Source organism: Lycorma delicatula, chromosome 5, assembly GCF_047948215.1.
Source record: "Lycorma delicatula isolate Av1 chromosome 5, ASM4794821v1, whole genome shotgun sequence".
Taxonomy (NCBI): domain Eukaryota; kingdom Metazoa; phylum Arthropoda; class Insecta; order Hemiptera; family Fulgoridae; genus Lycorma; species Lycorma delicatula.
In genome coordinates, this window is record NC_134459.1 from 103,378,991 (window position 1) to 103,404,237 (window position 25,247).

Below are 25,247 nucleotides of genomic sequence, written 5' to 3' on the forward strand. Positions count from 1 at the left end.
CATTTTCAGCGATAAAGTAACTTTTCATGTTTCTGGACGAATATATCGGCATAATGTTCGTATATTGGGTACTAAAACTTTACATGCCGTTATTGAACTCAACGTGAAAGTGAAAGAAAAATTGAATGTGAGGTGCGCTACTGGACAAGATAAAGTTACAGGCATCTTCTTTTTTGCTGAAAAATCAATAACGGGAAACATCTTCCTGGATATGTTAAAAGAGTACGCAGCCAGATATAGGAGAATTCCATATTCCAGTGAGTCGGAGCTCCTTCACTTTTTTCCGCAATCCTACAAGAGTTTCTTAACGAAAACATTTCCTCAGTGATAGGTCGGACGAGAAGGATGGATTGCCTGGCCCTAACGGTCTCCAGACCTTACCCCATGGATCTCTGTCACGCCGGATGTTCTCTGCCGTAAATGGCAAGAGACTGAACATCGTCCTGACGTCTGCAGGGCAACTAATATAGCAAACATAGAAATATACTGAATATGTAAGAATCTTTGAGTGTTTCTCTTACATTTAACGTACGGTTAATTTCTCTACAATACTGTGTTCCGAAGCTATAACCATTTAAAATCTCATTATTTTACGGACATACTTATAGAAGTAGAAATGGAGATTTTTTAAACGTCATCCGATTATTATTAACGAAGGAAAACAAAGCTGTTATTGTATTATAGAAAGCTTTTTTATTGAGTCTTCATTTATTTCAAATTATTTGTTCTTATTTTAGAATTTTAGTGAAAATCAATGATATACAATCAATACTAGGCTTTGTATCAATTATATTATATACAAATTACTAAATCGGATTTATAAGAACTTAATAAACATTGTAGAATATATAACTACAGTTCTATTCAGATAGAACTTTTAAAAAAGCTAAAATAACTAGCTATAATCTTTATCATAAATTCTAAAAAATTAAATCATTTATTATATTATATATGAAAAACTCAAATATTTAATTTTTATTCATATTTATTTTTAAAAGAACTGAATATTTAAAGTGTCAAATTTTTAATGTTTTTTTTCCGTTTTTATTTTTTTTCGTGAACAAACTAGTAAATTTATTAAAAATGTAAAAATATTATTTTAATTATTTGTAATTTTTTTTTAGTTGAATTATTAATTTAAATTAATTAAAATATCTTAATTAGATAGCAGTTATAACAAAACCCTAAATATTGTTCTTCTTTTACATTTCATACACTTTTAAAGTTTTATACGATATTTTCAGTGTTAAAAGATTAAAGTAGGAATATATTTAATGATTACTGATCATGAACAACTTTCCTGGTATTTTCATTTAAAACTTGGAAAAGATTCGTAATTGTCTTTCACAATTCAACGGATTCTTAGACGAGTTTTATAATTGAAGTTCAACCAGTTGTTATAATAAATATTCAACTTTATCTTATATTTATTAATCATTTTCTGTTAAATTAAAACGAGATGAACAAAAAAAAAAGAAAAGGCTAAGTGGAACACATAAAATAACTGTAACGATAAAAATTATGTTTTGTAACGGCATTCCTTTTTCTTGAAAATAATTCGATTTTTTAAACTTTTTTATAAAACTTGATTAATTGCTTTAATAAAAGAAAACTTAAGCTAATCTAATTAGTAATTAATTACATTACTCTATAAAAATTTATATATTAATCAATGTGAACGTTTTACATAATTTTAAAAACTTAGCGGCAATAGCACTTTCTCAATTATACTCTTTTTAAATATAGGAGATAATAATATAATATTAAATCTTTTAATGTTATTCTACAGAAGAGGGAAAAAAATTGTTATAGAAGGTTTTTTTTTTAATATAATGAAATTGCATTCTACTTTTAAATGTTTCTTGTTAGATTACTTTATTTTATAATTAAATATTTCGTAAAGTGAAACCAAAAGTGGTTCAATTTTAAAGCAACATCTTAAGTGAAAAAATTATTCATAATTAGATAACAATTAGTTTTATAAAATTAGTTCTAAGTTCACATTAAAATCTGAATGTCTAGTTTCTGCAGTTTTAATACAATTATCTTATATAATTAAATTCACTTTTAATTTTTTTTTCAGTAATATTAAATCGAAATAAAAAATTCTTCCTGTTTGACTAATATAAGAGAATATGATTTTTATTTATGTATTTAATTCATATTTACATTTATTTATATACATATATTGACAGCTTTAAAAAAAAAATTATATAGATTATTCATAAAAACACATAATCGTACATACATATTTTTTATCGATCTTTACTATTAACGTATCTGACCCAAAAATTACTTATACTAGTGAAGTCTTTTTTCTTCACGGTACTTAAAATTCCCAGAAGTCCATTTCCGTTAAAACATTCTAGGTTTCATGTCCTTATTTCGAATGAAACAACATAAGAAATAAACGGAAAACACATAAACGGGTATAGGAAAATATTTTATCTTACCAGTATAGCTGCTCTCCTCAATCTTTTGTTGCAATTACACAATTATTTAAAAATAAGTATATAATTTATCTCATACATTTTTCTTACTTTTATTTAAACCGAATAACTGCTGTAACTGAATTTTATTTTTTTCTTCATTAATTACTTGCTTATCAAATTAACCAATTTAAAAAAAAAATTATTACTTATTAACAGAACGTTTAGTAGTTATCATCCCTACTGAATCAGTCCTTTTTTGTCCTAACGTCGACATCAGACTCAGAATAAAAAAAAAATTAGGTAAGAGAACGTAATAAGATAGACATTTAAATGTGGGGGGTTTGCCTCAACTGTACATAATTCACTTATTACTCGAAATTCAGTTTCTTTATTGCAAAACGACGTGAGAATGTTAAAAGAGAATACTAAAAAGAAAGTTCCTGGAATTTACATATTTACTTCAACCATATTCCCTAAACTACAGGTTAAATATAACTGTTATCTTTGTTCTAATTAATTGTATTTAAATTTATTTCGACAATGATATGTAGGAAATAAAGTTCTTGTTAAATTTATGCAAAATTATTTTAGGTCTACCTTTAGTTCATAACTTCATTTGTACATTTAGAATATAATTCTACGAATAATTTTTTTTCTCCTATTTCCTTATCTTTATTTTTCCATTGTTCTTTCTCTACTTCTTTAATTTAGTCTAATAAGGAACTAACGGAAAAATAATTATAAAATTGAACGAATAAATAAATTTAATAAAAAGTTTATTGAAAATTAGGTCAGAATTTGTGTGAATATATTTGTAATAAATAAATTAGATTTTCTTATAAAAACGCCTTCAAACATTTCTTATAGAAGCAGCATCGATTTTTGACGACATTAATTCTTATTCCGTGCCATCTTCGATTGTTTACAAATTGTTGATAAAATAAATATTATTTACAGATAAAATAATTATGTTTATTGTTCCTGAAGAAAATGTTTAGTTGTATTTTGACCTCAGTAAAATTCATTTAAATTGAACTTTTTGTCTTATTACATTAATTTGTTAAAAACATAAATATTTTACAAAAAAATAAGTCTTAATAAGAGAAATTTAGTAAACATAAAAATTGCTACATAACAAATTTATTATTTTAATTTAATAATAATAGTAATAATAGTTGTTATAAAAAAAGAAAAAAATTACGGTTTTCATTAAAAATTACTTTAAAATGTATTTTAAGTATTAAGTTAAGGAAAATAACTTATTATTTTGGTAATTAATATTTTAACTAAAACTAATAAAGGAAGGAAAAAAACGTTTCCAGATAAAGCGCTAAGAAAGAAAACAATTTATTTATAAATTTAATATTATTAAGAGAGTTAAGAAATACTTAGAAATAAATCAAGTGTGTAAAAGTAACATTAAAATGCAATAAATATGTACATTAAAATTTATTTCAGAAAACACTTTAAATAAATATCTCATAAGTAATATTGATTGAGAAACAAACCAAAGATATGAACTTTAATAATATTAAATATAATAATTTATTTGTTAAGAAATTAAAACATACAAAGGGTTTAAAATGTATTTTTCATCTAAATAAATTTTATGGTAAAAATATCTATTTACTACCATTACTGTAGCTATAAAAATCAATGAGCTGAGGAACAGCTAAAAGATGTTGTAGAGCAGTTACGAAATATCTTTGAAAACCATTGATTACATTATTCAGAAATATTTATAAATTGTTCGTAAAATATGATAGTCGTAATTTCGATACCGTTGCTATAATAATTAAGGGATTAAATTATAAACTGATGTACACGTAAAAGTATTATGAAGTGTTTGGGACTGAAAAATCACACATCGTAGGTTATCGGCTCTATATATTGTATATTATTTAAGTACGGGAAAAGTTAAAAACGGATATAAATTTATGGATTAAGAAATACAAAACACAGTGATTCATTTAGTGAGTTTTGATAAAATTAAAGTAATTTTATATTTTATATATATATATATATATATATATATATATATATATATATATATATATATATATCAGTCTTTATTAAGGTCTAAAACTCGATCGCTGGTTAGAAAGGACTTTACTACGAAATATTTTATTATGAAGAAAAGAATATGAGGTTGGGTTATCATGTTAACCTTTAACCATAAGTTAATAACCCCAGTCTGAGTTCGAAATAATATCTACATGAGATCAATTTACAGAGATACGAAGTTGTAAAATTTAATAATAATATGTTCTTGATGATTACCTGTAAGAGTTACAGACGTGTGAATTTAGTGGTTGTCTGTGTTAAAATCACTCATCGCATTTATCCAACCAATATAAAACCACATTCTGCAATTTTAATTAGGACATAACTCATATATTAACTTTCACGATCGTTTTATAAAACTACACTCTTTATCTCAATGGAACAGTCAAAAGGACATCGCATTGGTAATGAATTCATCCCACAAAGGACTCTACAGAGAGAAGCTACTTCATACGTAAAACTATTTTTATTAATACACTAATTTAGAAAATATTAGATAATACATTCGAGTGAAATCATATTACGTTAGATAATTGATCTGATGCCAACTTAGTAAAACTTTGAAGAGTATTTTACTGATACATTTATTTATTTATCTATTATTTCCTTTATAGAGAATCAATTCACCACTTAAGCTTTAAGCTTTTGTGCAGGGATATGGAATAAACATATTTTAATACATGATAAATATCAAATACAAGATCTTTCACGATTGGTATTCGCAGCCAATCGTAAAAGATTAATCTACGATATTTAGATATTTATTTATAAAAGAAAAGAGTTATTTATGTCTTCAAAAATATATTATATAACGAAACAAGACAGTGGACATTCTTTCGAAGAAAGAATGTGACTTTCAATTTAATAACATTTAACATTTTTAATATTAAAAGACTTTAATTAATAGTAATAGCCGTAATACTGTATTTAGGTTGGGCGAAATCATATCGGTTTTATTTTATTTGTATTAGAAAATACCTACAATGCTTTTTGACCATTCTAGTTATAGTCAATAGGGGTTGAGTATAACAATACTGAATTCGGATCCATTTCAGATCTTGCTAAAATACGAGAAGTACCTGAATTTGAGATTCCCTTCTTTTTTATTTCGAAATAAAATGGCCATTGATACCGTTCAAAAAAGCTGTAAACACGTATTAGAGGAACAATCAGGTAGAGTGTTTCAGAGATCATAGAAGAATTTTCAGCTAGTCTCTGTGTTATCTGTACAAATAATCCAGAGGTGGTTTGCAGATGGCTTGCACCTTGAAATGTACGTGCCATTATTTCGAAGTAAGTGTAGATTATTTGAGTCAAATTTATTTTAATTTCAAATAAATATATATATTAGAAATTATATATATATATATAAAATTTCTCATATATGGTTACCGCTGATATATTTATAAATTATTAAATATTAATAAAAAGTACAAATCCACCTTACCAACAATTAACTATGAACGTCTCAAGATCTTTTAGTCTTGTGTTAGATATCGTCAGGAGATTAAAATATCATTATAAAATAAAGTTAAACGATTAAAATATTAAGCAGCCATGACTGATTGGTAGTTATCAGTATACTAGAGATCTTGAGAAGTTCAAAATTAATTGCTGGTAAGGTGGATTTGTACTTTTCAATAATATATATATATAGTTAGAAAAATACATTCTAGAAATGATATTCAATTAGTTTCTGATGAGTTTCTATTTACGGAAGCTATTACGTAACTGGAATTCATATTATTCACAGGAATTCAAAACAAGATAGTTTTGGCGAAGGATTTAATAATAATTCTTACTCTAGCGTCAAAAAAAAAAATTGAAATATAATTCCAAACATCATAATGCTACATATAAGAACAAATAATTCTTAATCAATTACATGAGAATAGTTGTATTTTCAGTAATATTAAAAGTAAATCGTTTCTTATGACGTAGCTTTTATTGATTTACAATTGAACGTTATATTTATACATTCTTACAGTTAATAAAAACACAATCAAAATAAATGTATTTATTACTTTATTAACAAGTAATAACTTTTCATGAAAACAGGTTTTGTAATATAAAAAAAAAACTGAAAACATACAATGTTAAAAAACACCTAGAGAAAAACAATAAATTACAAATTTTCTAAGAAAATTTAAGGAAGAATTACCCTAACTGTTATACAAAATGTTGGGAAAGGATTTTAACCATAAACTTATTCTCCAATTTAGAAGACTATATACAAATATTTTGTGTGTGTTTGTAGTTACATAAGATTATATACAATATAGAATACCTTCATAATGTTGTAGAAATAAATAACATTTTGAGACGACTATTCCGCATTGAATGTAATTAATATTTTAGACTAAATAAGGTAAATGTAATGAATAAAATATAAAATTTAAACGTACGAGTATATCAACGTAACGAAATATTATTCAAAAATTAGAAGAGAATGAAAAGAGAAACAAATTATATTTTCATTAAGTACATTTCAAAAACAGAAAAAAATTACAAAAGAGAAAATTAATCAAAGAAAATATAAAACAAAAGAAATTAAACCAAACCGTAGAGATTCGTACGAGCGTATATTTTTGCGTGAATATAATTTTGTAAATCAAAGGTTAAAATATAAAATTTTATAATTGTGTTTTAATAAACCTATATATTATTTTGGAATATTTTTACATTATATTTCCATGTAAAATATCCATCATTTATTTTGAAAAAATAATTAATTTAAATAATTAATAATTTTTTTAAGTTTTCCATGATGTTTATGAAAAGATAAAAAATCGCTTTGGTAGTGATATGATCCTTTGGAAACATATTCTGTTTATGTACGCCTATACATTATTTAAAATTTATTTAATTAATTAAATTTATATATATATATATATATTTACATAGTGTTATTTTCTGACTTTACCAGCATTGTAATTCTAACATACGTAGTTAACGCGTTTTACAGCACCTCCGAAACTACTTTTAGCAGATAAAAGTAGGTTTTTGAATGCATATTCTAAAAACGTGTCAACTATGTAGCTAAGTGGCTATCGTTTGAGAGCGGTTTTTTTAAAAACTTTTTTCACTTTTACGTTCTTTTCCTTTTTATTTAGAATTTTTTTTTTAAATAATTTTTATGATTATTTTAATTATATATTTTTTGATTTTCTTGTTAATTCGTGATTGATTCATGATGAACACCCAGAAAAATCTACTTAAGATAAAATGATGAAAACTTACATACACATTATTCTTACGTGTATTCTTTCTTAATGCCCATTAAGAAAGGATTTTTTGAAATTCCGAGTTTAAAGAATTGAAATGGAGTAACAATGAAATTTACTATTTCTTTGAATTTCTAGGTAATGACGATATCAACATGATTTTTGGTGTGTATATTCTTCATGTGAATATCTGAAAACAAATTTCTAATTTTTTTAAAAATGTCGGGTTTTAAAGGTTTAAAATGGATTTTTTAATTTCTTTTAAAACCCGGCTACTTGTCTAATTCTTCGCGGTAAGAAATGAAGTTATCAACGTGATTCTTGATGTGTATAATTCTCAAAAAAACAAAGAATATTTAAAAACCAATTTCTAGGTTTTTTAAATCCGACCTTGAAAGCAGTGAAGAAAAGTAAAAAATTGTCGAACAATGATTGCAAATTTTTCCTATTTCCAACCAAACCTCTAAACGATATCTTCACTCCATTTGAGCTTACAAATACTCTTTACATAAATATCTAAAAACCAATTTTGGGTTTTTTTTTAATTTTAATATTCTGAGGGTTAAAGAACCATAATTTGTTTTTCACATTTTTGCCATTTTAATAAACCGCTTTTTAACCCATCTTTAGGAGATTTGATAACATCGTGATGGTAATCTATGTTTGTAATTCTGATTATTATACATTTTGCGAGTGAAGCCGTGACGGGAAATCTAAAAAGAAATTAACGGTATCCTTTGCTGACAAAACTGTTGCTGTGCAGAAATTACAATACACTGATTGTTTTTATAAATTTAACAGGCTTTTTATTTATCATTATTATTCTCAAAAGTATAAGTTTCGATAGAAGGGTCCAGGGGCAAACCCCTCAATAGCTAAACATCCTCCTACTGCGATGAAAAACGCAACATTCAAATAGAGAGGGCAAAGCAAGGACGGGGATGTTGGTATATACCAACATCACACGTATATAGGACTATGTAAAACATTTGTGGCTTAAAAATCTCCAAAACTACTAAATCAAATTCATTGAAATTTAGATATGCAGTAGTGGTGTATATGCCAATAACAATATAAAAATTTGATAAAAATTGGTTGAGTCGTTCTTGAGTTAAGCTAAATTTAATGTCGAAAAAAGTTTAGCGAGGCAAGTTAGAAGCGTGGTTTGATATGGTGCTGCAAGTTTTAACGTTAACGTTTCTTTGAATAAATGTTTTAAGTATTTACCAATAAATAGTAGTATAACATTTTCATTTTACTAAAACAAAATTTTAAACAACCTACCGGATTGGTCTAATGGTAAACTCGTCGTCGTAAATCAGCTGATTTCGAAGTCGAAATCCTCAGGTTCAACTAATAAAGGTTACTTTTATTCGGATTTGAATACTAGATCGTGGATACCGGAGTTCTTTGGTAGTTGGCTCTCAATTAACCATACGTCTCACGAGTAGTCGACCTGAGTTTGATCAAGACTACATATTTACCGTACAGTTACATCACACTGATAGGTCGCTAATGAATTTAATTGTTGATGCGACTATAAATAGAAGTTTTAAAAAAAATTAAACGTAAATATTTGAATAAATAATTTTAAAAGTCGTATTTATTTTTTTATATATATAAAATAATTTTTATTTATTTTTCCATTACATTACGGTTATAATAATTTCATTTTGTTATAAATACAAATATATTTTAAAATTAAAAAAAAAATTAAATCTCTTAAATTCTCTTCATTTTTTGTAAAACTTTAGGTTAGAATTATTTGGTAACTTTTCAATGAAAATAAAATAACGAAAAGTCAGTATTTTTGTGCAGAATTGCGCAAGATATCTTTTTTTACCGATTTACATTCAAATTATTTATGTAATGATAAAATAAGATATATCTTATTTTTAGAACAGCGTTACATCTTTGTTTGATTAATTTAATAACGCTTTTCAAGGTTCATACCTCCATCATTTGATTAAACTGTATTTTTTTCTTTGTTTTATGCTCGTAGAATCTATCATGAATTATAAAAAAATAAAAACAAGTAAACAAGCATTTTTATACGCATATGATTCGTGGGATCTTCATTCGGAATTTGCACGAAACTTTTGAATATTTTACTGTTTTAAAACTTTTTTACAGTAGTTTTTCATGAATTTATTTTGCAACCAGAGGTTCAGAACAAAAAATGCACAAACTCTCCTTTCCAGCAAATAATTTATTTGCATAAGCCATGAACACGCAACGATAACTATGTGAATGAAAATAGGCCTGTATATCAAGATAGTTTGAAATTGTTTTAAATATTAGATATTTTCATTGACGCCTTTAAGAAAATTATGACGCCCATCACTCAAAATAAATGTATATAAAAGAATTGTTATACTATTAATTTCGTTTGGTGTATTTATAAAGCTTATGAAAAGTACGATATGATTAAAACCAACAATTTTCATCTTCTGACTGAGACATAAACCTCATCTCACGTTCTTATATTAATCAAACGAAGTTGCAATACTGTCCTAAAAGTAAGATACCTTTTACTTCATAGTTACATAAATAATTTGGATGAAATCTGTTTCCTAATCATAGTGTTTAAATGCAATGCCAAAATGTTATAAAAAATTCAACACACAGTCAACTATGATTAACTACCCGACCTGAAGACCCTGACGTCTACTCAACATGTTTCTCAGATACATAGAGTGTCCGCTATATGTGAAAAGAACAAGGTAGAACTTTTGGAACAAAAAGTTTTTAATGTTTAATGTTAAAGTAACCTGTATAAAATAAGTAAAGGATAGCTAAGTATAAAGTAAAAGATGTAAAAAAGAGACTGAAAAAACATCTTATAAATAAACTTCAGTTAGAAAGAAATAAAAATTAACTGTTACCTACCTACTCCTCGCCAAGCCTTCTGTTCATTCTTTTCTGTCCATTCTGCAATTGCACCGAATGTATCATCATCCTTCGCGCTTAAGTGGCCATCACGCATTTCAGCAAATATAACATAATATTTCTGTGATGTAACTGGAGCCCAGCAGATTGGGGTTGATGTTAAATTAGGGCGATAGAAATTGGTAACATTTACACGCCTGTAAAAAAAAAATAAATTTAATTAGGGTATGCAGTTTTATTCAAAATAAAACAATTTTGATTTGTACATTACACATAATATATATATATATATATATATATATTGTAATGTTATTGTTAAAAATTAATTAAACAATTTATTTATTTACTGTTATTTTTTTTTAAATTTCCTTTGAGTACTTTCCTGAAAACCTCTGTTTAATCTGAATGGATTTTTTCTTTTCAAAAAGGCTCATTAAAAACATAATTAAAACTTCATTTCTACATTTCATATTTATTTATTTTATACATACATGTCAGATATGGTTGAGATGAATAAAATTCAGTCGTAAAATTGTTATTTAAATAACCGTGTTAGCGTACGTTCCCCTCTACAAATTTAACATTTTAATTAGATATTTAATTAATTCATTAAAAAACTTGGTCTAAATAGGAATAAATTTCTACAAACGTATTCTACAAAAAAATTTTAAAAACGTAGGAAATGGAAAAAAATTAGATTAGTTTTAATAAAATCATTATATTCTTCTGCTAGAATGCAATTTTGTTAAATATTACTTTATAAATGAAGGTTTTGACCATCATGTACCCCACTGTAATTCGATGTTTGGCATTAATTATACTTCGGACTGCGTGACCGTGTTCCATAAACTCTTCTTTAGTAAGTTCGATTGGAACGGAATATTGTTAGTACCTTAGTACAACCCGGAAGGCCCTTTCTTTCTTCCTAGTGAAGTTGTGACCGATCAGATTGTGCTCTCGTACCAAGTCAATTAGTCCGTTTGTAGACGTCCAAATCTTTTGATATAATACGTTATACTCTATTAATGTTGTATCAATCAATATTGTATAATTAATTCTATTAATATTGTTTAGGGATAATGTTCTAATACTGTAGTCACACCTTTTAACCACCGTTTCAATTAATTCATACATACGGATAACATCGGTGATGCCATAGAGGATTCTCGACGGGGGCTTAATGACGTTCTTTGACAGGCATCGACATCACATCCTCCATTGTCCTATAAACGATTTGATTATAAAAAATTGATGGTAACAACGGAAGAATGTGATACCTTCGTGGGATGCAACTGGCACAGTCTGCCATGGTATAGAAGGTATCTGCGAATCTGTGGTGAGAGCTTCAGATTCGCTGTCAGAGACACCACCCTCATTAATTACAAAATTGTCTCTAATAAATCTGCGGCGGGACTGCTTTCTTAGATCTCTTATCAGGAGCACAAAGGGATCCACGCTTTCTAGACGACATTTTACAGTGATCACTTGTTGAAGTTTCATTTTCCTCACTTAGAACAGCTGGAAGCTGCTCCATATTCAACCTCCTCCTTAGGCGGTAGGTTAACACAAAATAGATTCAGAACAGAGAAATAGAAAGTTAAATAAATAATAATCAGGTATGTGACCAATACCCTGTTGATTTAAGCTATACACTAATCTTCATCATCGAAACACCTTTTTTAAGCACAAAAAATTCAGGAGCAAAACGTAAAAAAATATACGTTGTAAAAACTGTTGTTTTTATAACTTAAAGAGTTTCATTAATCTTTTATTTTCATTATTCTGTTAGTGTTAGTTTTTTACTGCACTACTGATAGTTCTTCAAAACTACCTGGTGTATGTTCTGCCCTGTAACTTTGTATGTAATTTTTGAAGACTTTCAATGGCGATGCCTTTTTATTTTGAATATATGTGATATAATATACTTAAGCTTACTACAAAAATGTAATCAGATTGTAATTAGAAATTTGAAACAGAAAAACGATACCACTACCATCGGTTAAAAATAAATATTTTAACATGTATTTGGTCAAGATAAAAATTTTCTTGGTAAATCTTGATCACGGGTTAGGCAACAATTACTTTTTCTTCATAGAAGAATATATAGTACCACAAATAAGCCTTATTTACTATACTATTTAAAGCACAGCACGACTGAGTAAAGAAGTAGTAATTTGTGGGAAGGCCCAATTCCCTATTAACAAAAAATCAGCTTCTCTTGTTTTTATTATACTGCAAATCTGTTGAAACATTCACTAACTATATTAGATATTATCTTACGATGTGTAATGTCAGTGGGATGCCACCCTATCTATTACTAAACGGACTAAATTACATAATTTTATGATACTTAAAATGTCTCTGGACGCATGCAGGGATATACAGATTTAATAGACACATCTATTAGAAGCAATAGATGTTTCACCAATTTTCATGGTGTTCCTAAAAATCAGCTTCTATGGAATCTCTTGAGGATTAAAGAGGAAAATAAATGACGCAATATTATAATAAATTATTACGTTAATCTTTTAGTAAATGTGATTTTTCCTAAATTTATAGAAATAATTTGTTTTTTCAACATCATTTTGAAAAGTTGCAACAAAACAGATTAAATTATTTTAAGAATTTATTGTTAAAAAAACAAAATTTTGATCGAAAATTATCTAAACAGGAAAAAATATAACACTGAAACAATAAAAGTTAAAACAGACCATACTTTTTTAAAAGAGTTACTTTACTTTTCTATATACCAAACTTTTCTTGAATTGAATTCTATATTTATTTTTATAACAACTTTAAACAACGAAAGAAATAGGTGTTTAATAAAAAAATAAGAATTTAATGATTTTAATACTGTTAAAAAAAATAAAATTCTTTTTAAAAAGACTAGAATAAAACAGTTCAATTTAGATTGTTATAAACTCAATAATTGAATATGTTTTTGACTGAATATCAAGGTGATTTTATTATTTCACAAAATAATTATCCAGTACTCTAATATTACACAGGCTAAGGTTTATTTGATTCGTTTAGAAATAAATTAAATGAAAATAATTAGTTAATAATTAAGGTGATAATAAAAAAGATACAATGATTACATTTACTGTTGTTAAAACTCAGGTTTTATTTCCTCCTATTTTATTAATAGAAGGAACTTTAAATTTTAAAAATTAAAATTTTCACTTTTTTGTTACTCTATAAATTTACACGTTTTTGCTACTCTTATTATATGAATTTGTCTAATGCTCTTTTGTTCGTCACTCTTAACCAAGAAAATTAAAATTAATTGAAAACTAGAATTACAAATTGGTATTTGCAGTTCATATATGAATTACAAGTTCAAAGATATATAATAAAAATAAGATAATAAAAATAATTAAAAATATAAACCAAAGAAAACTTTTGTTTATTTCAATGAAGCAGCGAATAATAAAATATTTAAAATAATTAAACCTAACCGAGGCATTGAACCAAGGCGGCATATTATTCGATACCTGTCACAATTTATTTAAAAAATATTAATTTTTTTTACAGGAATGTAAAAACTATTTTTACCATTGATAAATTATCACTTTGCATATGAACGTAACCTTAAAGCGACATTGCATTTACCAAGACGAAACCACTTTAAAATGCAAAATAAAAATAGGATGAAAACCTTTTTAAAAAAAGAAAATATTTCCCGAAAATATTTTAAATTAAGCTATTAATACTATTAAATTACTAAACTATTAAGCTATTATTACTTATTTTTAAATAAACTATAAAAAAAGAAAAAAAAAATTACTGTTCATTCTGTATTAGTACACAATGTGTAATTTCTACCCGTGTACTAGGTGATTCGACCCCGTGTACAGAATCTGATTATAATTTGAATTAGAAAAAATAACAAAAAGGTAATATTATTCCTTTAATTCAAAGAATCTATCTGGTAAATAAAAATAGAGAAGAAATTGAGATTCTTCCTTCTCAACGAATGTATTGTGATAAATTTTGTTGACCACACTTAACTTTCTTTATGTTCTTAGAATAAAGAAGATCAATAAACATTTTTAATAGATAACAACCACTTATGATATTTCTGATTTTAATTCGCTAATAAAAAAAAAAATATATAAAACAAAACAATGAAAAGGTATTAATAAAATAACTTATGACTTATTTTATACTGTAAGTTATCTTTCGGAATATAACATGTAATATTTCTTCTGAAAGTTAAAGTTTAGAAGAATCTCTACAATAAGCTAACTCATCAAGTTTATTGCAAAAGTTACTTGTTTGAAGTTCAGATCGTAAAATTTTAAATATAAGATAAGTTGTACGAAACAGAATTACTGGCAAAACATTTTCTGTTTAATTTGAGTCGAAAATTCACCATCGAAGAAATGAAGAGTAACTGACAAAAACTAAAAGATAATTACTTTCTAAGAAATTATTGCTATTATCAGTCGAAAAGAAAATTTAAGATGATGTCCAATTAAAATTCAGTAGATCAACCGAATCATTTAATTAAATCACAACTATCCTACAGCGTAATATTTTTATGTTATAAACTGAATTATGTTAATTCAGTAATAAATAGTTTTTAACTACTTAATAACAAAGTTTAATGAAAAATAATTTTATTTTAGTCTTCATATTACATGGACCGTAAAGTAAAATTATGTTTCAGATTTTTTGTTAGAAAAATTGTAAAAACAGAAAAACTAGCAACGGCGATAACAAAATTTTCCCGGCGAATGTTCCAACGTATAATTCCTCTCCATCACCTGCTTCCCCAATTTAGTTCCGGTTTCCACATATTAATAGCAGCAATGCTCCCCCCCCCCCATTTATAAAAGTAACCATGCCTATTTTGAAAATGTTTGGTTCATCATATTCAAGTTATTAATCAATTATCTCTCTCTCTCACACACACTCCCACACCCACCCACACACACACACACACACACACACACACACACACACACCTGTATATATTAACGCATCCATAATAGATCGGAAATAAATCACAAACGATCTTTTTTAAGTCCCTGTTTATATTTTATATATAAAAATCAAGTCCTAAATGATTCGTAATCAACGCTCAACAAAAACTACTGAAGAGAAATTTATTAAAATTTATATACACGTTCTTTTTACGACGTATGTGCCCATAAGAAACGATGTTTTTAAATTCAGGGTTAAAAAAATTCATGAATTAAAAAACATTTGTTTTAAACCCGACTATTTTTTTTTTTTTTTTTTAATTTCACGCTAACATGAAATGAAGATAACCTAATTTCTGGTGTTTGTAATTCTCATGTGAATATCTACAAAAAAATTTCTAGATTTTTCGAAATTCGACTTTGAAAGACGTGAAGAAAAGTTAAAAATTTTAAACAATGTTTGCAAATTTACCTCAATTCCGACTAAACTCAACGAGATAGACAGAACATTTGAGCTTGCAAATACACTTCAAATAAATATCTAAAAAAATATTTCCGGGTTTTATTTTTAATTTTTAAGGGGTGCGAAGGTGTATGGAGCGGCGGCTGAACCTATACATCCATTGGCATTGTTATTGCGACCCGACTGGCTACACCTGCCCTTCTGTTATTTGTCTAAAAATATATAAAATAAAACATTTGCCGCCGAGGGTAACCACTTGCGTTTCCATATAAGCGGGCGAAGCCACGACGGGAATGCTAGTATACTATATTATGACAGGTAGGAAAGAAAAATTACCTTTTACGTTCTCTTTTTTTACATTTAGCTATTGCTAAAATAGTATTATTAATGGCTAAAGCACGAAACTATAACTCAAGGACTTGAAACTCTGAAAGCCAATGAACACAACTAATCAACGGTAAAGAGGTATGCAAACACAAAAGAGGGAACCCAATGAATTGAATCCGCATGGTTTTACGGCTGGGTAAGGTTAATTAATCTTTACATTTTTGAGTTATTAAATATATTTTGCGTTTTTACAAAAGGTATTTTTATTATTCTGGATACCTTAATCAGTACTCTGGTGTAATAAACATTTTAAACCGATTTTTGTGCAAAGGCTTTATGTTATAAGACCTAATCAAAATCTTGTTTGACAATCTGACACGAAACATAAGACACTCTAAAACTAGATGATATATTTTCAATGTAAAAAGCATCTCACTATAGAGTGAAGTGATTTCCCATTGCTTTCCTTCTTGAGTTAAACATACTGCTGCAAATCGGAAAGCAAACTCAATAGAGATACAAGAGATTACTGCTTCCACTAGTATTATTGTTTCTCAGTTAACCAAAGAAACTGGTTATAAAGTGACCACCATTTCTCTTGGAGAAAGCAAATCTAATTAGTATTTCAGCCGCTTCATACGCACCACAATCGTAAGAAAGACTAGACGTTCATAAACTTCCATGATATTTATAGAAACTCTGGACGCGTATTAGGTCAACTATATATTTTTTCTTAAACGACACTTTTAATCTTTCCTAAAATTAGTCTATGAGAAGTTGAAAATCAATTATGAAATACATTTCAGTGGAAATAAAAGTGAAAAACAATTTAAAATGTATATAACAAAGTTGTTTTTAATTCTGCAAATACATGAATAAATCAATACGTTGTCTCATTCAAGAACAACTTTCCTTACAACAAACCGTAGTGAATATGAAAATAACGCTTTTATTTATAATTGCTAATTAAGTGATAAAACTTAAATATTATATTGTAAAATGCTCACTGATCAAAACCATTCCAAATTAATAGATTATTTCTCTTTAACTTACTCATAAAATAAGCTAACCGCGTGATTACACAAAAGCTAGTATGACAAAAACTTTTAAGCAGATTCAGTTATTAGTATTAGATATAACTAATAAATAATACCAACTGTACGAATTTTATACAAACATTTACTGAAATAACGGTAATAGTAATTAGTACTAATTAAAATGAAACCGATTATACAGTGTAATTATTTCTGCTGATACAATGTCGTACTGAAATGAGACAGATGTCAGATACGGTTAAAGCGTTATTCTCAGTTAAATGACAGTTAATTCATCAATTAGTTAAATGAATCAATGAAAATGCATAACATTTTAATTCCTGTGTATATCATCTGCCTCGATGTAAAATATATATTATACAGAGCATTCTAATTAGGAATTATTAATTTAAAAGAATATACGTGCACGTTTTCATGGGAAAAGCACAAAGTCGTATAGAATACAAAACCACAATCCACCTGTCAACAGGTGCAATGTTTCCAATCAGAACTGGAAAAAAAAAATAGATTTATGATTCTGAATTAAACAATAATAAATAAAATTATAATTCGAATATATTTACATTGTAATCGTAGTTCATAATTAATTACGATTTGAAAAAAAGTGGGTCATAAATTTTTCGAATTTGATGACAAACTCTTTATGCTTGATTAACATTTGCTAGATTCACGTTTAATTAAACCTATCAATTTTGAAACTGTAATGTACTTTTTTTTATATATGGTAAATTCAAAAAAAAATATATATATAATTATGATGTATGTATGTATGTATGTATGTTTTTATCGTTTATATTACATTTGATATTCATATTTTCAATCTTGTAACGAATTTATCAAACTTGATAACGGAATAATACAATTTCAACATTATTGTACCAATATAAATTTAAACACCTCTTCAATTACTAATGATGTTTCAAATAATCACTAGAAATTAAAAAAATATAATATAAATAAATTATTTATTTCTTTTATTTTTATTTATTTATAAATAAATAATATATTACAACATATAATAAAAAACATTTTGTTTAAACATGGCAGTATATGATAGGTACACAAATAAAAATTAAAAATAATACTGGCCAAATTCAATTTTGTCTAAAAATTGAAATAAATAACACAAATTTGTTTGTCATATCTTTAATACTGACATTTTATCAAAACTACAGTATCTGGGTTATGTATAAAAATCAATAAAGTATTATTAAACAAAATTATATGATTAGAATACTTTTATACACATATACAGCAACCTGAAGAATTTAAGTATGTATACGATAAAATTAACCATAATCATATTTTGTAATCAATAATTCAACTTTACTTTCATCATAAACAGCATACATAATTTTTAAATAAACTAATGACAAAAAGAAATCGGTACTGCACAGAGTATTTTTATTGAACTTTAGTTATGAATTTAAAGCAAAACACACACTCAAACGTCTTATTGAAAACTACATTTTTATAATTTGAGTAGAGGAATTACATTTTTAGAAGTCATTTCATTATGGCTTATAGGCTTAGTTTTTATTACTCTTTAAAACATTTAAGACGAAAAGTTTTACTAAAGTCATGCCAATCTTCGGAAAATGATTGTATATAATAAACATGAGGACAAAGCTCTTCAGTTCCATAGTTTTAAAGACACAACATGTATACAGTTATCACAGATTATAGCCCCATAAGCAAAAATGTGTGTAACTTAGATTATTCAAGTATAATTCCGTTTTTTTCTTTTTCTATTTAAATGAGTTAATTAAAAGCAAAAGGAATATAACTGACCGATAGAATTATTTAATTCAAAAACAAGATCGAATTAATTTACCGATTTATTAACGGTAAAATTTAATTTTAAAACTTGTGAGAATCTATCAAGTACTCTGGATAGAAATCTCAGAGGTTGTAATTTTGAAGGAAAGGCAGGGTGGAACATACGTCCGGTTAAGATTTGCCAGTGGTCTTTGAGGACGGTAAATGGGGGAGTATGTATGGTGATAAGGAGGATCGGTGTTGAGTAAACCACGCCGCACGGTTTCTCCTTTATTGCATTCCCTTTATTCGCTTGTGCTCTGACCGTGTCTCAAGATTCATTAGTTTCCTTTGTTTTCAAAACAATGTACCGTCTAGCTAATTCTTTTAATTCTTCCTTTGATTAGAAGAAATAATTAATTACACTAAATTGAATGGTTTTACACTCCAAATTACATTTTAAAACAATATAAAAAGAGAACGTGAGACAAACACTCTTAATCACATTATTCTGGCAAATTTATTTCTGTTAGATTAAATCATATTACAAATTATTAACAGAAAAAGGAAGGTTTAAAAATAAGTTAATGTTTATCAATAAACTCTGATTAATGTTTAATATTGAATTATTACGCTGGATGATATTTTTCTGTTGTTTGTTACGCAACCAGTAATAACGCACTTCTACATTCGTGTTTAGTTGTAATTAACTTTTGCGTTTCTAGCTATCTAATATATTTACAATTTTCATCTTTTATATAGTTTGCACTATGAATTTAATTCTCTATAACTTTATTTTATGTCACCCACCTCAGGATGAGTAATATTTCACATAATTAAGGTTCTTCTTATTTCGATAAATTACCTGAAGCTTTGATATATTCAGATTTGTAATACAATTTCTTGTTTTCATTATCTATCCTCGTATTTACCTCATAGACCTCATATTTACTGTTGCGACGTCGACGGGACGCCCTTGGTTAACAGCGTTGCGGTAGATTTTAGAGCGAGGGTGGACTATATGTGTTCATAGGTGAAGACAACACCTTGTTGATTACTGAAGGATTGTTTAATTGTACGCGGTCTTGGCGGTTTAAAATAATTTTGTAACATAACACTTGTAACTTATGACTTAACGTATTACGTTAAGTCAAATATAAGCTAAATAAAACTTAAAGTAATGTTCATCCGAACATAAATTGAGAGAGTCCATCCGGACACGACCGCCTTGGGTCAGATATGAGTGCAGACTGACATAAGACCCTACGTACAGTGCTCGAGGAAGCAGCTTGTGACGTAGAGTGGCGTGATGGCAACCATAGTTTGCTGTGGGCACCCTAGTCACCGCTAGGTTTCAGCACCCGATGGCAGGAGGGGTGGAAACGTTACATTTACGTTTTATAATCTATTTTTTATTATCTGTTTGATTATTTACCTTTGTGAGTTTATAAAAAGAAACATGATATTTATAAAATGTTTTATCATGTGTAACACTATTTAGACATAATTACATTATTTTTTACTGAAATTGCATCTCTGAATTTGGATACATTTTAAAAATACAGGGAAAAATTAACAAATTTTCTTCATATCCTACCTATTCCGTAAGAAAATAAAATTGTAAAATATTCCTGGTATGTTCCTTAATGAATAAAATGAATATTTAATATAATGTTAACTCAAATAAACTTTTTATTTCATCAGAAGTAGGAGTATGTGTGTATATGATCGACGGCTGATTAATATGGCTTAAACTGCTTGGTAAATATGGCTACAGATGCCTTTAAAAACTAAGAATGAATAACAGAAACATGCCATGAAGACATAGATCTCTGTGATTAAAAATCAAATTGAAGAAATAGTTCAATACTATAAACAGCTACCCCAAACTCCAAGTGATCTACTAAATTAATAGATAAAAAAAAGGACCAAATATAAGCACAAAATAGGTTAACAATTATACATTAATCACTAAATAAAGGAATTTCCTCTCTAAGCAAGTTAGATGATACTACTCTAAACTCCAACCGAAGGCAATATTCAAACCTCAGAATTTCTTGAAACATCAGGAAAACCCTCATTGAGATTTTAACTGCAGTAGGAAACATACTGGGCGTAAATAGCAAAAAAGTCAAACAATATTTATAAACAAAATTCCTTATGATATTAATTCGATTCATAAATATGCAATCCACGGCCGAGTTAGAAATGGAAAAATGAATTACAAGAAAAGACGCAATCTTTCCATTAAAGACATTAATAAGGATCTGCCAGAGAGTACTACGTACCCATAGACAAGAATGCATGCACCGAAGAAATTTCTTATGAAAACGAAGTTACTTATTAGGGCTGTCCTTAGCAAATCACTTAAAACATTAGAATTCTCCTGACGTTTCAAGAAATCTTAAGGTTTTAATATTACATCTCCTAGATTATCGATCTACTTCTTCAATTTTATTTTTAGGGATACAGTTCTTCATGGTACTGTTTCTTGCTTAAATTATTCATTCTCTGTTTTCAAACGAGCCTAAAACCGTATGATGCAGTATAAGCCATAATAATCCGCGATCGATCGTATAAATACATACTTCTCCTTTTGATGGAATAAAAAATTTATTTAAGTTAACCACACATTAAATGTTCATCATTTACAGTACAGTACGGTATAGTAACTATATGTACGAAAAAGAGTAAACTCTTCATTTGTAATTAGAATGATTAATTAATATTCAAAATCTGGACTAAGGTATATCATCAAAAACTCAGTTAAGATATTAAAACTAATAACGAATCAAGAATGTAATAAATATGATTATTTGGTTAGCAGTGATTTTTTTCCCTGGTAGCAAAGTGTTTATTTATCCTCCAAATATAAACAAAAGATTTTCGTTTATTAAAAATAATTTAAATTTACTCAGAAATAAACCACATATTTTACTACAAAGTGAGATTTGAATTTACATTGACAAAGAGCCTATGTACATTATTAGTTGTTATAATATTTTTTTTTTTTTTTGTAATTTGATTGATAGAGAGTGTGAGGAATAGTTTTATAAATCGACAATTATTTTCAATTTAAAGATTTCATTATCTTAAGTAATTTTAATTATTGATTGTACATCACGCTTAATTAAGAAAACACATTTGATTAATCACCAAATGCAATCAAACTGAAATACCAGCTCTGAAAACAGAGTACTTCGGTTCAATTACTTCCCACCATGATTACAATCTTTTTTTACGATATCATTGTTATTTTATCTTCAATATTGTTTCACTGCAACTGGGTGTGACCTGTATGAAGGAAAAAAGTATACACTTGTATAAAATCGTACTTTATAATAAAATTAATGCTCATATAACTTCAATAAGAAGATTTTAAATTATTATAAATAATAACTTTCATACCACCATTATACTGCTAAGAAAGTTTGCAACTTTCTATTTTAATAATTTAGTATTTCAGTTACACCCACTTTCCATCATGTTCCATTTATTATAATTTTGACATGTAACCCTTAATCGATCATCGTTTTAAAAAAGCTTTCTCAAACCGATGAAACACAAAAAATATATGTAAATATATAGATATAAAAAATATGTATATATGGGAAAAAATGACGTTATTGATTTTACAGTTAAAGTTTATAAGATACACGACAAAACGAATTTAAAGAAGCCACTATAATACAACGTATAATATTTTTAATATTATATCTATAAAATAATACATTTTATAAATTTTAATAAAAATATAATTAATAATGTCAGTAGAATAAATTTTTATATACTTTTATATACGTAAATATAAAAATATATTAAATATATGGCATGTATATGAAAGCGGTAACATTTTTATGATTTAAACAAAATTACAGTCACCACATTTTCCAGGAAATTTAATTATCTAATGCAGTGGAAATCCCATAGGTTAGATACATTGCACTAGGTTTGGTTATGCGTGAAAAATATTTAATAAAGACACTAAATAGTATTAAATAATGTTATAAAATTTAGCAATGTTTCATAGTTATTTATACGGTCTGTATTAAATATGTTATGTTTTTTAATATTTTAAATAAGAATGTAAAAATATAAGCGAATTTACTTTCAAATTTTTTTTAATCAAATTTCAAAAAAGCGAATCTTCTTTAATCATTTACTTTCAAATTTATTTTCAGTTACACCATCTGATTGTACAGAACCTGCATTAAACACTAAAATGTTGTTAATATGAAGATTAAAATTTATAGGAATGTGTGGCCAAAATACGTTTACAAGTGAAAAAGATTAAAAACCGATGAACTAAAGGAAGGATATTAGCTATCATGGCATTATTATTTTTCCTTAAAACAACTCCAGTTCATATTAACAAAGTTTACTTTTACCGTTACAAGTTATAGCCTATTATTTTTCCATTAAAAAACAATAATAATTTTTTAATCTATTTAGCCATTTAAAAAAGACAGTAATTAACAAAAGATATTAAATCCCGATATTCTCTGAATTAATGCTACATCTTTTTTGGTCCAACGTACCAAACTGTGATTTTCCACATATATATTTTTTTTATCCAAGAATATATAAAACAGATTAACTACTTGAAGAAAGTAAGATAGGAATTAAAACAAAACAGAGAACATTAAATTAAAACATCGCATCTAATGAAACATATATTTTGTAAATGTTTCCTACGTCTATTCTAATTCAAAAATATATACAGTTGTTCTGCAGTGGATCATCCGTAGCGGTTGCAAACTGAATTATGTTAATATTACGATGAAAATGTTTTCAAGTGCCAACATTAGTTTGTGACATTTTAATAAACAATCGTGTTAACTCCTATCCATATACAGAATGTCCCACTAAGAAACTTTCAGGACGTGTTCTACTGATTAAAATAATGAAAACATTCATATAAACATAAATCTGGAAACGCTTTGTTTTTGAGTTGTGGTTAGCGATAGATTTCATCCGGATTTCAGCTCTTCTAATAAAAAAAAAACCTTACTGTATTTTTTGAGACCCTAATTAAGGAGTGAAGTTGGTGATTTAGTATGAAATTTAAGCTGGGAAATAGGATAAAATAGATCCCAAAACTGTAACTTCAGTAGTTTTTTAAGATATGCGACGTCAAACACAAAATTCGGTCTCGAAAAACAAGATTTTTTTTAGGTTTGTAGTATAATGGCTTTGTTAAATGACAAATAAATGCAAAAGATTTAGTAGCAAAACTTGTAGAGAATTTGATTCTGAGAAAACTAATGTAAATACAGCCACTAAAACGTAAACTTTTAAAAATCGTTTTTTTTTTATTGAAGCAAAATAGATAGAGATCGTATTATTCTTTCTGTACCTAATAAAGCATTCCTTTTAAACATTTTTCAGTGTATCAGCATTTACAAACGAAAGAGTCATTTCTAATGTGTTCGTTTACTGCTGAACGCCAAGTAAATTATCGCTTGTGATGAACATCGTGTGATTCAGCATATTCAGCGTAGTCCAGGCACTAGTCGAACTTCATGTCGTACTGGTTTGGCTCATCCTACGAAAGAAAATCTTTATCCTTCCCACCTACAGAAGGTTCAAAATTAGCGGCTAACATAATAGCCCCAGCGGTTAAACTTGTGTCATTGGCTTCTAAAAGACGCTGATAATGTAAATTCAATTTTATTTACTGATGAAGCCATTTTTACGAAACGGAATCTTCAATCCTAAAAATAGTCATCTATGGAGCGAGGACAATCAACATGGTTCTGTGGAATAGAGTTTCTAACATAGATTTTACATTAATATTTGGTGTGGCTTTATTTATGGCAAAATCCTGAGTCCATCTGTTTTCAATGAAAACTTTACGGGAGACGCATACGTTCATTTGTATAAAAAAATTGTTTGGCTCTTTTGAAGGCTGTACCTTTACAAACTAGATGGCAATGATTTTCCAGCACGATGCTGCAACGCCAGATTTTTCTTTAGTAGCTAGAAATCACTTGAATTCTAATTTATTACTCTGGATTGAACGTGATGGACCAATAAATTGGGCACCGCGACCACCTGACATAAAGCCACTAGATTACTTCTTTTGGGGCCATACGAAAACGATAGAA

The 25,247-nt window shown here is 27.2% G+C and overlaps 1 protein-coding gene across 3 annotated transcripts in view; it reads right to left on the reverse strand.

Moving 5' to 3' along the window:
• LOC142324503 (uncharacterized) overlaps positions 1-25,247 on the reverse strand; it is a 985,220-nt gene that overhangs the window by 840,221 nt on the left and 119,752 nt on the right. For all 3 annotated transcript variants that reach the window (XM_075365329.1, XM_075365331.1, XM_075365330.1), the window contains exon 2: positions 10,610-10,806. In XM_075365329.1, coding sequence (XP_075221444.1) covers positions 10,610-10,706 — 97 coding nt within the window. In that variant the 5' untranslated portion in view covers positions 10,707-10,806. The remainder of the gene's footprint in view (positions 1-10,609; positions 10,807-25,247) is intronic.